Here is a 14731-nt window from a genome sequence, read left to right as displayed (position 1 = left end):
TTAAACTACTCACAGGCTGACACAAGTCACAGTCCGTGGGGTTATGGGGTTGTGGGGTTTGGATGGATCCCAGGACTCTGGATGCTAGGTAATCACTGTGCCACTAAACTGCACCCCCCGGCCCAGATAATTACTTTTGTTTGCACAGAACTTTCTGAAGTCAGTCTGGCTGTGGCAGTGCACACCTGTAGTCCCAGCACATCAAAGAGGTGGACCCAGGGCTATCAGGGACTCCAGGTCAGAGACAGAGAGAGGAGAAAGGAACTCCCATCCCAGAAGCCCAGGAATATTGCTCCTGGAGTCCTGGAGCTGGGGATTGTCTTTGTCTCAGGGGGTAAATTGCTTGTCTAAGAAAGTACCAGGACCTGAGTTCAGATTCCAGCAGACATGTAAAGCTGGGTCCAAAAAGTTATCTGTAAGCCCAATTCTGGAAGCTGGGCAGATCTCTGGGACTTACTGGCCAATGAACTGAACTGGATCTGGGAACTCCAGGTTCAGTGAAACACCTGTCTTAAAAAATAAGTGGAGGAACAAGGAGAGATTCATCAGGTAAAGGTGCCTGATGCTGAGCACACCTTTAATCCCAGCATTTGGGAGGCAGAGGCAGGCAGATCTCTGTGAGTTCGAGGCCAGCGTGGTCTACAGCAGAGCTAGTTCCAGGACAGCCAGGGCTGTTATACACAGAAACCCTATCTCGAAAGACCAGGGGGAAAAAAGTGTCTATTGCTAAATCTGAGGGCCTGGGGGCCACATGATAAGAAGGGGAAACCGAGTCCTGCAGGTGGCCCTCTGACTCCACTTGGGTGCCATGGCACACATGCGCCCACAACATATATAGACACACATAAATAAATGAAACAAAGAATAAAATAAAAATAAGGTGAAGAGAAGCTAAGCATAGTGGCGCATCCCTTCAATCCCAGCACCCAGGACGCTGAGATTGTGAGTTCAAGGTCAGTGTGATCTATAAGCTTCGGGTCAGCCTGGGTGCCTGGGTACATAGTAAATACAAAACAAAGCAAAATGTGAAGAGAGACTGAGGAATACACAGGTATCACACATTTGTGCATGCAAACCCTTACCACGTGCACATACATGAACACACACACATACATACAGCACTTTTCCCCATGGACATGTTACACTGCATGTGTTCTCTTCTTCACCACGAACTGTCACGCCACACAGGTTGCATATAAAACTCATTTTAAATTAAAAACAAACAAACAAAACAAAACTTAGGATCCATCAGTGCAGACAGACAGAGGGATAGAGGGCCCAGCCCTAAGGACGTTGTGGTCACCCCATGGATGATGGGCAGGAGAAACCCCAGAAAGCACAGACAGCTGAGGTGTGGGTGCTGGTCTTCTTGGTGTGGCTTCCAGTCCTTCGGGGTCAGAGGTCAGCCTTCCGGAAACTTGATCTGTTCAGGGAGTTCCTGGGGGGCAGAAGGCAGGTTAGCCACAGGACCCCCAACTCCACGTTCCTCCCACCCTCCTCTTCTGTCATGCAGCCTTCCCAAGAATCTGCCTAGACTCTCTCCTGTCTCTCCTGATCCAATCGAGGGGTTTTTCTTTAAAACAAATCACATTTATTCTGTGCTGTGCACACAAATGAGAAGCCAGAAGACAACTTACTAGGATTGGTTCTTCCCTTCCACCATGTGGTTCTGGGGAATCAAAATCAGGCATCTCAGCATGGCTGTAATAGCCTGTAGCCAGTTAACCACCCTGCTTTCACAAAGTGTGGCAGTCTACCACAGGGGACTAAAATAATGTTCATTTTTAGGGAGGGCACTAACCTAGCACGTGAAGTCCTAAGATTCAATCTCCACGACAGAAGAGACTGAGACTACAAGAAACGGTGCAGTGGGTCAAAGCCCTTGCTGCCAAGCCTGCTGACCTGAGTTCAATCCGTGGGACCCACATAGCGGAAGAGAACTGTTGGCTGCACTTGACCTCGCAACGCACTGTAAACACATATATGTCCCATCAACTAAATCTAACGTAATAATAGAAAAACAGAGTAGATGAAGTCACACCACTTAGTCCGGACATGGACTTTGCTGTGTATGTGCACATATGTGTATATTCATGTTTGTGACAGCCCCCACAGTGGGCACCTGAGACTGGTGGAGCTTGGTGCCAGCAGCTGAGGCAGACGCTGGGTGAGCAGAGGCTGTAGAGCCTCCCGTAGGCGGCTGTAGTGGCGTTCCAATTCCCGGTGGTACTCCTTCTGATCTGGTCCAATCAGGGCCTTGTTCTTTCTCAGTGCATCCTCACACCTGAGGGATCAGGAAAAGGCTGCTAGGGACTGGCACTCAAGAGAGAGCAGGAACAGAGGCGAGGGAGTCCTTAAGGAGGTGGAGTGTGGGGGCAGGTGTGCAAAGGCCCACAATGGGTCTGTGAGTTTAAATAGGGAGCCAGGTTTATGTAGCAGGGAAGTCAGGATGGGTATTAACCAGCCTGGAACAGAGGGAGTCAGGAAGGCAGGGTTGTAACAGTCAGCGTACTTTTTGCAGAAATCCTTGAAGCAGAGCCGTAGTTTGTTGTGATGCCGGAAGAGTTTTGGATCTTCTGGGATCTCTGCCAAAAATACCTGGGCCACTTCCAAGGGACCCTACTGGGTGAGAAGAATCATGAGGGCCTAAATGGCACCTGGAGGCCCAAGGTAGCAGATTCCCTCCCCCCAGGAATGACAGCCATGCCTGGTTCACAGTGGGTCCCACAGAGCCCTGCAGAACCATCTGTAGCATTTTGGCATCTGGAGGGTCCTGCTCAGTGGCAAAGGCCAGCTCCCGTGTCTTCTTCTGCATGTCCTCAATGGCCACCTCCACTGGTGTCAGCACCGTCTGTGGGGTGAGTGGGAGGTGTATGTATGGAAATGTGTGCCCGTGTTGGGGTGCACCTGCTGAGGCCTGCCAAGTCCTATTCAAGGCAGCATGAACAGAGTTGGGAATTTGTCCTTCCTTGGGTGGATCTTGACTCTGCTGGGGCTTCAGTCTGGTGCACTTTGAGTCTGGGGGCTCTAAGTTTGAGGTTTCCAGATCTCTCCAGGTCTGGTGGTAGAGGTTTGCATCTGAGTCTACAGCCTGGGATCCTTATATTTCCCAAACCCAATTCTGCTATTTCCCAAACCCTATCTCTCTTTTCCTAAATCCAGGGTCCCTGAACTGGGGTTCCTCTACCTTTTCCTCTCTTGACCTTGAGTCCTTATATCTCCCCTTTCTGGGTCGTAAGCCTCCTGTTACCCCTTCCCAGGCCTGGGGTCCCACCTCCTCACGGTGGCACACGCGGATGCGTGTCTTGATGTAGGGAAAGGCGTGCTCTGTGCTCAGCAGGGTCTTGCGTTTGTGCTGCTCAGCCAGCTCCCCGTGCGCTCGCCCATCTGGTGTGAACGGTGTGCAGAAAAGGAAAGCTCGTAGCCCGTAGTTGCGGTCAAAGTAGGTCACCCGGTCCTTGAGCTCATAAGTGTCAAAGTGCGGCTCCACGTAGGTTATCTGGATGTAGGCCTGGGGCACAGGGTCGTGCATAAAGCTGGGAGCAGTCTGGGGTTCACCTGACAACACAACTCCAGCCAGAGGCCGTGGTCCCTCTGGGCTTGAAGTCTTTGAATCTGGAGCCCAGATCTCCCCGATTCTGGATGGACATGAACCCCTCCCCTCAAGAAACCGGACTTGCCCCACTCAAACAATATTTGCAAACTCCTCCAATACAGGATCTCGGGGAGACGGTGAGAGGACGCACCTTCTGTGGGTCCAGCTTGGACTTGTCCACTGGATTAGAATCTTTGATGATCTCTACCACATCGTCCCCGAACCTCTCCGTATAGAATTCCTAGAGACACAGGGTTGACTTGGGCCCTCACTGGGCAGTCCCCACTATAACCCACATGGCCTGTCCCACCTCCCAGTGCCAGGACGTGCCTCCAGTCGGTGGGAGATCTCTGCCAGTTTTGTGATTGACGGTTCCTTGTACACAAACTCTTGTTCATCCAGGTCACCAAATCGTGCACCATAGAAGCCCACTCGGAAATATGTTCCAAATACACGCTGGGCTGAGAGAAGCCAGTGGTGTTGGCATGGAGGCATCTCTGCGGGTGTCCTCCAACCCAGACACACTCAGGGTGGGAATTAGGGGACGAGATGGGAATGGTAAATCCTGAGACTCTCGGGAGCCTGTCTGAGGACCTCAGAAACAGTGAGACAGACTAACATGCCAGGGGACCCAGGTCACAGCGAGATGCCGTCACCATCATTTTGTGTGTATGTGTGTTGATGACTGAGGCCAGAGCCACCCACATGCTAGGTAAGCATTTCATGGCTGAACCACACTCCCAGCTCCCCACTGGAAGATTCTAGGTTGTGAATGGTTAAGCTAAGCCCCCAGTCATTTTCTTTCTTAAATTTATTTATTTGAGACAATGCCTCTCTCTACATAACCTCGGATGACCTGGAACTCATTCTGTAGACTGGGCTAGCCTCAATTTCAGAAATCTGCCTACCTCTGTCTCCCCAGTGCTGGGATTAAAGGCATGTGCCACCACCACCACCTAGCTCAGTTTTACTTTTTATACAGTCTTAATAAGTTGCCCAGGTTACTCCTAACCTTTCTAACCTCCTGTCTCAGCCTCCTGAGCATGGCCAGGCAGGCTTCCTTGTCTTTTGTTCCGAGTCTTCTGTCAACTTCCTTGTTTAACATAAACTTGGGTTTCTGTTGCCTCCATCACCTACATTCCAATACCAAATTAGGGGCTGTGTTGCTCCCAACTACACCTCAGTTCCCTTGGGACTCAGGCCCAGAAGATGCCCCAGTGACTGAGTGACCAAGGAACACTTTGGGCTGCCACCTGTCCTGGGATGGTGGGCTCTAGTTCTAGGATATTCTTCTCTGTGTCCCTAGCCCTAAATGTGGAAGGAAGACCTTTCACCCCAAGAAACCTCCCCCAACCCATGGAAGAGGAGGTAGGTCACTCACCAAGGCCAATCCAGGCAGGGTGGAGCAGACATGGTGAGGCCAGAAACAGGGACGGTGGACAGAGAGACACAGTGGAGAGATCAGAGGTCAGAGGTCAGAGTTACCCGCTCCCAAGGTCCTCGTTATACCACCTTATGAGACTCATTCTATGGAGGGAGTAGGAGACCAAGGATGCAGGGAAGGAGGGGACCTACCCACCCCATTGGCCTCCACCCAGCCTGCCAGGGCTCTGGGCTCCTGCCATCTTTGGCCAGAAAATTCTCCCTCAACTGAGAGATGCCTAAAAATAGAAAGCGGTGGGGGGGAGGGGTTGGGGAGCACGAATCCTTAACAAGAGATGGGGAGCAGTGGTCCTGGGCAAAGCTGGGAGTTGGGGAGACTGGGAGGGAGAGAGCGTGAGGGAACTCTAAGAAAGAGATGGTGAGGGCTAGAAGAAAAGAGATAGCCCCCTTCTTCTCACCCCCGCCCCGGTGGTGGGTGGTGACTGAGCTGGCCCTACCCGAGGGAGGGGTGTCTCTGGAGGGTTCCCAGCTGGGTGACTCACAGACTGCCCTTGAGATTGGGGGGAGGTAGTAAGTAGGGGGGTGCGTCATCACCCACTGTGCCCAGGCCCTGTGGAGGGGGTGGCATGCTGTTCTGTCGCCCCCTAGTGTTCGCTGACCAATGTTCACCAGGGATCATGGTCCCCCCCCCATCACAGACTCACCTCCCAGCCAGAGCTCTGTGGGAAAAGAGAGGGCAACATTAGCAGAGCCTGGGGTCAGGGAGAGGGACCCAGAGTCCCAGAGTAAAGTAAACAGGGTGGCTTAGGGCAGGCCTGACAAGAGGTCTGAGAGGGACTGGGATCAAGCTTCTCCTGGGAGGGTGCCCAGGACCCACCTGGTGCATTATCTTGGTGAAGGCCTCCTGCAGTTTCCCATGCACGGCAGCCAGCTTCTTGTAGTCTCTGTGGGCTTCAAGGATGGGGATGAGGTTTTTGTAGACTTCGTTCACCGCTTCATACAGCCCACCCTGGAGAACAGACATGAGGTAAGGATTTCCCAAGAAATCCTCTATGGCTTTTCCCTCCCCGATCACTACCTTGACAACTCCTACTCCCAGAAAGGACAGGCCTTCCTGCTTGGGCCCCCACTGAGCTGTGGTGATCTGCACTGGCTCCTCCTTACAGGGAAGAGGGGGCTTTGCTGGCTGTGGTAGTACTGTAGATGAAGCCCAGGGCTTCTGAACGTGCTATCAAACACTTGCTCTGCCACTGAAAAACACCAGCCTGAATACAGTCTGCTTTAAAAAATAAAAATTAAAAATAGATGGAACAAGTCTTTAGGCCTAGCACTCCGGAAGCAGAGGCAGGCTGATCTCTGTGAGTTCAAAGCCAGCCTGATCTACAGAACAAGTTCTAAGACAGCAAAGGCTACATAAGAAAACCGTGTCTCAAAGAATCAAATAATAAAAAAAAGGGTGGGTGGATGGAGAGATGGCTTAGTGGTTAAGAGCACTGGCTGACCCTTCAGAGGTTCTAAGTTCAATCCCCAGCAATCACATGGTGGCTCGCAAACATCTATGGTGGGATCTGATGCCTCTTCTGGCATAAAGTCGATAGAACACTAATATACATAAAATAAATAAGCAAATCTTAAAAATAAAAAATAATCCAGGGAGTGGTGACACATGCTTTTAGTCCCAGCACTCAGGAGGCAGAGGCAGGCAGATCTCTGTAAGTTCAAGGACAGCCTGGTCTACAGATAATTTCCAGGACAGTCAGGGCCACACAGAGAAACCTTGTCAAAAAACAAAAACAAAAACCCAAACCAACCAAACAAACAAACAAACAGAAACAAATCAGGACCAGAGAGATGGTTCAGTGGCTAAGAGCACGTACTGGTTGCTCTTGCAGAGGACCTGGGTTTGGCTCCTAGCACCCACCCTGCAGCTCACAACTGTCTGTAACTCCAGTCCCAGTGGGTCTGGCACCCTCTTCTGAGCTATGCAGGCACCAGGCACACAGATGGTGCCCACACATACATTCAGGCAAACACTCATGCACACAAATCTCTCTCTCTCTGGAGGTGAGGATCAAACTGAGGCCCTTGTGCTTCCCCAACCTTTATCTGAGGGCTCCAGGGACTGAGCTGGAGCAGTAAGGTGTACACGGTGAGCTCTGCGCCCGCAAAGTCATCTAACAGACCACAGCTTGCTTTTTGGCTTTGCTGGATTTTTGTTTGTTTTTTAGTAGGGACCTTGGGCAGTACTGGCTTCTTTTGTAGCTAAGGATGACCATGAATTCCTGATCCTAAGCCTCCACCTCCCAAGTGCTGTGCACCAGTGTCCAGCCTTCCCTTTGGTGTGCGCATGCCTGTGGAGACCAGATATTGATGCTGGATGATGTCTTTCTCAAACACCCTCTCCTATATGTTTTGAGAAAGGGTCTCCCACTGAACCTGAAGCTCACCAACTCTGATACACTGGCTGACCTGAGGGTCTCATGGGTCTCCCACCTTGCCTCCTCAGATAGGGTGATAGGACTGATCACCAGGCTTGGCTTTTACCCTTTTATTCTTCCCACAAAGGTTGATTGACTTGTTCATATTGAGACAGAACACTGGCTTTGTGTGTCAACTTGACACAAGCTGGAGTCATCAAAGAGGAGGGAGCCTCACTGAGGAACTGCCTCCAGCTGTAAGACATTTTCTCAGTTAGTGGTCAATGGGGGAGGGCCCAGCCCTTTGGGTGGTGCCATTCCTGGGCTGGTGGTCCTGGGTTCTATAAGAAAGCAGATTGAGAGAGCCATGGGAAGCAAGCCAGTAAGCAGCAACTCTCCATGGTCTCTGCATCAGCTCCTGCCTCCAGGTTCCAGCCCTGCCTGAGCTCCTGTCCTGACCTCCTCCAGTGATGGACCATGATCTGGAAGTGTAAGCCAAATAAACTCTTTCCTCCACAACTTGCTTTTTAGTCGTGGTGTTTCAACATAGCGGTAGAAACCTAAGACACAGGGTCTCACTGTGTAGCCCTGGCTGGCACAGAGCTCCGTGAGTAGACCAGGCGGCTGGCCTTGTACTCGGAAATTCAATTTCTTCATGTCCTGAGTGCTGGCATATGCCACCATGCCCAGCTGGCTTATTTCAATATGTATATGTGTGGGTATGTACACATAAGAACAGGCGCTAGAAGACGCCAGAGGCCTTGGACCTAGAGTTTCAGGCCGTTGAGAGCTGTCTCTCAAGGTGCTGGGAACTGAACTCCAGTCCTCTGCAACAATAGCACAGGCTGAGTCACCTCTCCAGTCCCCATCTGGCTTTTTGTGAAGGTGTAGTTTGGGGCGATCTGAATTTAAGTCCTTAGGCGAGAGTGTTCAGCACTTTACCAACTAAGCCATACCTCAGAAACTGTTGCTCCTACCTCCCACACCTGAAGATGGAGGACTTCCAAGGCCAGACTGTCAACATCAGCCCACCTGACCCCACGCCCCAGGACTCCAGGCCCAACTGCCTCCTAGCACATGGTAAGAACCTCTTGCTCTCCCCCAAGCTGGAGTCCTCCAGGCAGGGTCTGTCCGTTCTGGGCCTCCTCCCTCTGGCAGTCTCTTTGAAGACATCAGCAAAGTGATGACAGAGAAGAAAAAACCCTGTTCAGGGGCAGGCCTGGGGGCACACGCTCTGACCCAAGCATTCTGGAGGTAGAGGCCGCTAGATCTCTGTGAGTTTGAGGCCAACCGGGTTTATATAGTGAGTTCCAGGCCAGCAAGGGCTATATAGTGAGATTCTGTCTTAAACACATATTCCTTTAACAATGCTGGGCCATGTCTCACCCTAGAGAGCTGATCAGAGGGCCTGACTAGTGAGGGCCTGGGGGCATGGCACAGTGGTAGAGCCCCTGCCTAGAATCCCCCAGTGAGGAACTTAAAGTATGGCTCAGGGGTAGAGCACCCTCCTAGCACCTGCAAGACTGGGTTCATCTCCAGCATCACATACAAACAAATCATATATCCAGAGAAAACTCACTTTAGGGCTAGACATCTAAAATCCCAGTACTGGGGAGGCAGAGGCAGATGAGTCACTACGCAATCCAGAACAGCCAAGACTACATAGTGAGAACCTATGTGATGGTCTGAATGACAATGGCCCCAGAGATGCATCTATTTGAATGTTTGGTCACTAGTTGGTAGAACTATTTTGAAAGGATTAGGAGGTGCGGCTCTGTTGGAGGAGGCATGTTACTGGGGGTGGGCTTTAACATTTCAAAGCCCATGGCACTCCCCGTCTGTCTCTCTTCCTCTCTGTCTTCAACTTGTGGATAAGAGTTCTCAGCTGCCCCATTGGCACGTCTGCTGCTGCCGGACCCCACCACGATGGCCATGAACTCACTCTCCCCCAGTTAAAGGCTTTCTTTATAAGCTGCCTTGGGCATGGTGCCTCCTCACAGCAACAGACAGTAACTAAAACACTCTATCTTAAAAAACTAAAAGAAAACCAGATTTAACTTTCATTTTCCAATGAGGAAAAAACAAAATAAAACAGAAAACCAACAAAATGAAACAAAACAAAACAAACCCAAAAACTCTAGGTCAAATAACAGTGCACAGCACAGCCTGCCCCAGGGCAGGAGAGCAAGTCCTGTGCTGAAGCACACCGGAGCCCAGCGGAGACGGAGATGGGCGGAGCCCTAGTCCACCTGGAGAGACGTGAGGGTCACAACTGCACTGGAAGTACAGGTGGAGATTAAGGAGTTCAAGGCCAGCCCAGACTGTCTTTAAAACAAACAAACAAAAAAAACCCCAGCAACAATAAAACCCCCTAAACCGGGGCTAGGAGACAGCTCTGTGGGCAAAGCGCTTGCTGCACAAGCGGTGAGGATCTGAGTGTGGCCACCTGGAACCCATGCACAGCTGTAGAGTCTATGATCCCTAAACAAGATGAGAGGGGACAGGAGAATCCCTGGCAACTTTGGGGCCAGAGAGCCTGCCATGTGAGATAGCATGAGACCCCGTCTCACACAAGGTAGGTAACGGCCAATGCAACATGCTGTGCTGAGCTCCACACGTGTACAGTGGCCCACACATGTGTGCAAACACATAAGTACATACCACATATACACACCATATATATGTGTGTGTATGTAGAGATCAAAACAAACAAACAAATCCATGCCAGGCATGGCATACACACCTGTGTAATTTAGAGGCAGAGTCAGAAGTCACAGGTTTGAGAACAGTCTGGTCTACATAGACGTTCCAGGTCATACTGAGATACTTTCACAAATAAACAAACAAACAAACAAAAAACCACCACCACAAAAAGACAGGGGCTGCTGAGATGCCTCTGCGGACATGTTGATTAGGGCTTTTGGTGGTGGTGGTTTTTGTCAACTTGACACACAAGTTAAGGTAACCTGAGAAAAAGGCACCTAAATTTAGAAAATGCCTCCTTGGGATATTTCTTGATTAATGACTGATGTGGGAGGCGGGGCCTCAGTGGGCAGGTGGTCCTGGGCGCTAAAAGGAGGAACAGCCAGTAAGCAGCATTCCAGGGTCTCCGCTTCAGATCTTGCCTCCAGATCCCTGACTTCCCTTAGCGATGGACTGTTCCCTGGAAATGAAAGCTGAAATAACCCTGTCCTCCCCACGCTGCTTTTGGTCACGAGTTTGTCTCAGCAGCAGAGAGTAGACGGGGCGCGGGGTAAAGGCCCTGCCCACTCAGCCTCTCGGGAAATCCCACGGTGGGGTCCGTGCTGTTCTAAGTGTGCTAAAGCCTGCAAGAATATGTATATAACCCAGACTGATCCCGCATGTGAACTCTGGACTGTGGGGGACAATGTTGGGTCTGTCAATGGAGCTTCATCGATTGGGAACAATATACAACCCAGCATGGGGTGTTGACAATGGGGGAGGCTGTGTATTTTGGGGAAGAGGTCTGGCGGTCACCCCTCAAGCCCTGTGATCTGGAGGTGGAGGCTTAAGGATCAAGAGTTCAAGGCTCTCCTCCACCAAATAGGGGATTTGAGGGTTGCTTGGGCTATGTGAGCCTTTCTCTCAAACATGAGAAGGGAAAGAACGTGAGAGAAGGGGATCTGCTCGAAGTGTACCATGGCTGGAGTGAAAACGGCCTTAGAAAGCCACGCTCCCGATGAGACTTCCACTCAGTCTGACTGTGAGCTGGAGTGTGGTGGTGGTACCTGCAATACTCCCAGAGAAACACCATCGGGGCTTCCACAGACCATTCCAGGATACACAGGGTGACATGGCTCAGTGGGTAAAGGTGTTTGCTTTCAAGTTTGATGACCTGGGTTTGATTCTGAAACTCACATGGTGAGAGGGGAGACCGCACGTCGCCTCCTGACCTTTGCAGTGAGCCAGGGCACATCAAGTATCCCGCCCCCACATAAATAAATATATTTTTTTAAAGGAAAAGAAAATAAGTGTGTGCATCTGTCCGGGAAAATAGTCCTATCACCAAACATCACACATGCTACTAGTACATGCTTCGCCACTAAGCAATATCCCGCCCAGGAGACCTTTATGGGAGCAGCCTGCACTGCGGGGCTGCTGTGTATGCAGCTCAGGGACGATCTGGGACCTGCATGGCGCAGGGGCTTCTCAGATTTCATTAAGAAAGGGGTTCTTCCAAACCTTGTTTAAACACAAGGCTGGTATGGTTTGAGTGAAGCCCCAGATTTGATTTTTTTCTTTTTGGTTTTTCAAGACAGGGTTTCTCTGTGTAACTGCCCTGGCTGTCCTGGAACTCATTTTGTAGACCAGACTGGCCACAAACTCACAGAGATCCTCCTGCCTCTGCCTCCTGAGTGCTGGAATTAAAGGTGTGCGCCACCACCGCCTGGTTCCCATATTTGATTTGATACTTTGTTTTATTTTTGTACTAGAGATGGAGCCCAGGATCTTCTGCACTCTAGGCAAGTGCTCGGTCACTATATTGCAATACGAGCCCCTTTGTCTTTTTGTTTGAGATAGGGTCTCATGTAGCCCAGGCTAGCCTCAAACTCACTACTCAGCCTCAGGATGACCTGAAGCCACTAGGATGACAGATGTGCAGTACCTCACCCAGCTGACGCAGTGCTGGGATGGAGCTCAGAGCCTCACAGGGCTAACCTGGGGCTCCACTGGGCTGACTCCCAGCTCTTGTCATAACTGGCTTTATTTTCACCTGAGTCGGGTAACACAGCACCCCAGAGAATAGAGTAGCTGCCCAGGAAGGCCCAAGCAGAGGAAACTACCCAGAACAAGACTGGAGAAACAAGCAGGAACAAAAATCCTTTCTTCTTTTATGTGCACTAGCACATAAAAATCCTAGCACTGATAAAATTGTAAATGAAGGGAGAGGCAGCTCATGGGTTCTGGGGAACTAATTCTCTGTTTTTCTCTCATTTTGAACCAGGGTCCTACAAGCCCAGGCTGGTCTTGAACTTCCAATTCTGCTACTACCTTCCCAGTGTGGAGAGGTGTGTACCACTATGCCACGTCTATGAAGTTCAAGGAATGGAGCTCAGGGCTTCAAGAAGGCTAGGTTAGCACTCTACAAACTAAGCCATACCCCAGCCCCTTGTGGGAGTTATGTGTCTGTGTGGAGACCCGAGGTTGGTTTCAGGTGTCTTCCCGTTGCTCTGCACCTTACTTTCTGAAGCAGTCTCTCCCTGAGCCTGAAGTTTGCCATCCGAGGTAGACTAGCTAGTCAGCCAGCCCTCAGAATCCTCACTCTGGCTCCCAGCTCTGGGATTGTAGGTTTTCACCGCCATGCCTGGCTTTTTACTGGAGATCCAAACTCATGCTTGAGTGACAAGCACATTAACCAACTGAGTAATCTCCTAGCCCTACATTCTCAAGGTAGTCCCAGGTTAATGGTTCTGTCCCCTGCCTCAGGCCTCACTCACCATGCTGGGCACGTACTCTACCATTGCCATTGAGCTAAAGTCTCAGGGGTTTGTTTTTCTTGTTTTGTTTCTTTTCTTTTCTCCCTCTCCCTTTCTTTCTTTACACAGCTCAGAGTAGCCTAGAGCTTGCTGTGTAGTGGAGGACAGCCTTGAACCTCTGATCGTCCTGCATTCTACCCACTGAGTGCTGGGATCATAGACATGTGTCATCATGCTTGGCTTACAGGGTGCTAGAGATGAAACCCAGGACTCTGTATGCTAGAGCCCCAGTTCCAATTTTGTTTTGTTTGGGGGAAAATGGCTCTGTGCTGGCCTCAACTCCAATCCTACTGCCTCACTGTCCCGAATGCTGGATTCACAGGCATGCACCACCTTGTCTGACTCCCCAATCCAAATCCCTGCCAAGCAGTCTAACACCATCGCTGCAGGTCTCACCATGGTGAAGTAGGCGGCAGCCTGCTCCAGCAGCCCCACCAGACCCAGTTCCGTGAAGTTCTTCCCGGAGCAGAAGCCCTCCTCATCTGGCGACAGGATGTCATCAGAGATGGCAGATTCTTCCAGCACATTGGATGAGACATTCTGGGGAGGGCAGGAGGTGGCATCGGACCCGGCGCCCACCCAAGTGGGCCTTCCTCTACCTCCCAGTTACCCTGATCACTAACCTGGAAGGACACACAGCCCACAGGCAGGTGGCGGCTGTCCTCGAGGAGGGCAAGGTATTCGGCCACCAGGGCAGCAGCATGTACCATGCACTGGGCAGCCTCTGCATGGTTGCCCAGCTCTGCATGTTTGCCAGCCATGTTCTGCAGCCATGTCAGCCGCAGGTCTGGAGAGCCTTGGTACCCCCGGGCAATCCTAGGGTCCAGAGCAGCGGGGGAGTGAGCGTCTGTCCCTGCTTGTCCAGCCCGACCTCACCTGCATTCTTACTTGTCTGTCCCTTTAACCATCCCCTTATTGCTCAGTCATGGTTTCGCCCCACGCACCCTGCCCCTCTCTTCTCCACACTTTTACTTATCCTCACAGCCCTGTCTAACTCACTTTTCTTTTTTTCCATTTTGAGGCAGGGTCTCATATAGCCCAGGATGGCCTGGAACTTGCTATGTAGCTGAGGTTGACTTCAAACTTCTGATCCTCCTGCCTCTTGAGTGCTGGTCACTTGCACTGGTTAGTTTTTCTTTTTTCTTTTAAGTAATTTATTTTATGTGCACTGGTATTTTGCCTACATGTGTGTCTGTGTGAGGGTATCAGATCCTGGAGCTATAGACAGTCATAAGCTGCCATGTGAATGTTGGGAATTGAACCCAGGTCCTCTGGAAGAGTAGTCAGTGCTCTCAACTGCTAAACCATCTCTCCAACCTCCCCACCCCCGGTACAAGCTAGAGACATTTGGGAAGAACTTTAATGGAGAGGATGTCTCCATCAGATTGGCATGTAGGCAAATCTGTGGAGTGTTGTCCTAATTAATGATTGATGGCCCAGCCCACTCCGGGTGGTGGCACCCTTGGGCAGGTGGTCCTGGGTTCTCATGGGAGCAGCCAAGTTGCTGTCCCAGCCTTTTCTCTTTATGAGCTGATTGTCTCGGGTGTGTGGTCTGGCACACGTACCCGTATCTGTCCGTTCCCGTTCTGTGTCCTTCAGCTGCCTGCTTGCCTGGTTCCCCGCTCTGGGCCTGACTCTCTCCCCCCCTCACCTGTACATGAGGTCCATGAGCATCTCGGGGTCCTCCTGATGTTCCTTCATCTTCACTGTGTCTGTCAGGATCATGTGCAGGTTGAACATGAGGTCCTGAACCTGGAGCAAGCGAATGTCCAGGGGTCAGGATTAAGATGGGAGGGCAGGATTGGGACATGGCTCAGTGGGTAACGTTGCCAGGCAAG

General features: G+C 51.1%; 1 protein-coding gene across 9 annotated transcripts in view; it reads right to left on the bottom strand.

Moving 5' to 3' along the window:
• Positions 1-1189: 1189 nt before the first annotated feature.
• The window catches only part of Dock6 (dedicator of cytokinesis 6), a 57873-nt gene continuing 44331 nt past the window's right edge, over positions 1190-14731 (bottom strand). For 3 of the 9 annotated variants that reach the window (XM_087905800.1, XM_087905801.1, XM_087905805.1), the window contains 13 exons: positions 14545-14645; positions 13517-13709; positions 13290-13433; positions 5856-5987; positions 5683-5697; positions 3926-4051; positions 3747-3836; positions 3275-3511; positions 2708-2851; positions 2513-2619; positions 2123-2284; positions 1903-1969; positions 1190-1438 (listed from right to left, as the gene is read on the bottom strand). In XM_087905800.1, coding sequence (XP_087761926.1) covers positions 1909-1969; positions 2123-2284; positions 2513-2619; positions 2708-2851; positions 3275-3511; positions 3747-3836; positions 3926-4051; positions 5683-5697; positions 5856-5987; positions 13290-13433; positions 13517-13709; positions 14545-14645 — 1512 coding nt within the window. In that variant the 3' untranslated portion in view covers positions 1190-1438; positions 1903-1908. Of the gene's footprint in view, positions 1439-1902; positions 1970-2122; positions 2285-2512; positions 2623-2707; positions 2852-3274; positions 3512-3746; positions 3837-3925; positions 4052-5475; positions 5524-5682; positions 5698-5855; positions 5988-13289; positions 13434-13516; positions 13710-14544; positions 14646-14731 lie in introns of those variants that run through there. The other 6 variants (XM_087905807.1, XM_087905803.1, XM_087905804.1 and 3 more) reach the window with 4 other exon arrangements.

The sequence above is a fragment of the Myodes glareolus genome, chromosome 4, assembly GCF_982192425.1.
Source record: "Myodes glareolus chromosome 4, mMyoGla1.1, whole genome shotgun sequence".
In the NCBI taxonomy this organism is placed as follows: domain Eukaryota; kingdom Metazoa; phylum Chordata; class Mammalia; order Rodentia; family Cricetidae; genus Myodes; species Myodes glareolus.
The sequence above is the reverse complement of the archived record's forward strand: the minus strand, read 5'-3'. Positions and strand labels throughout refer to the sequence as shown.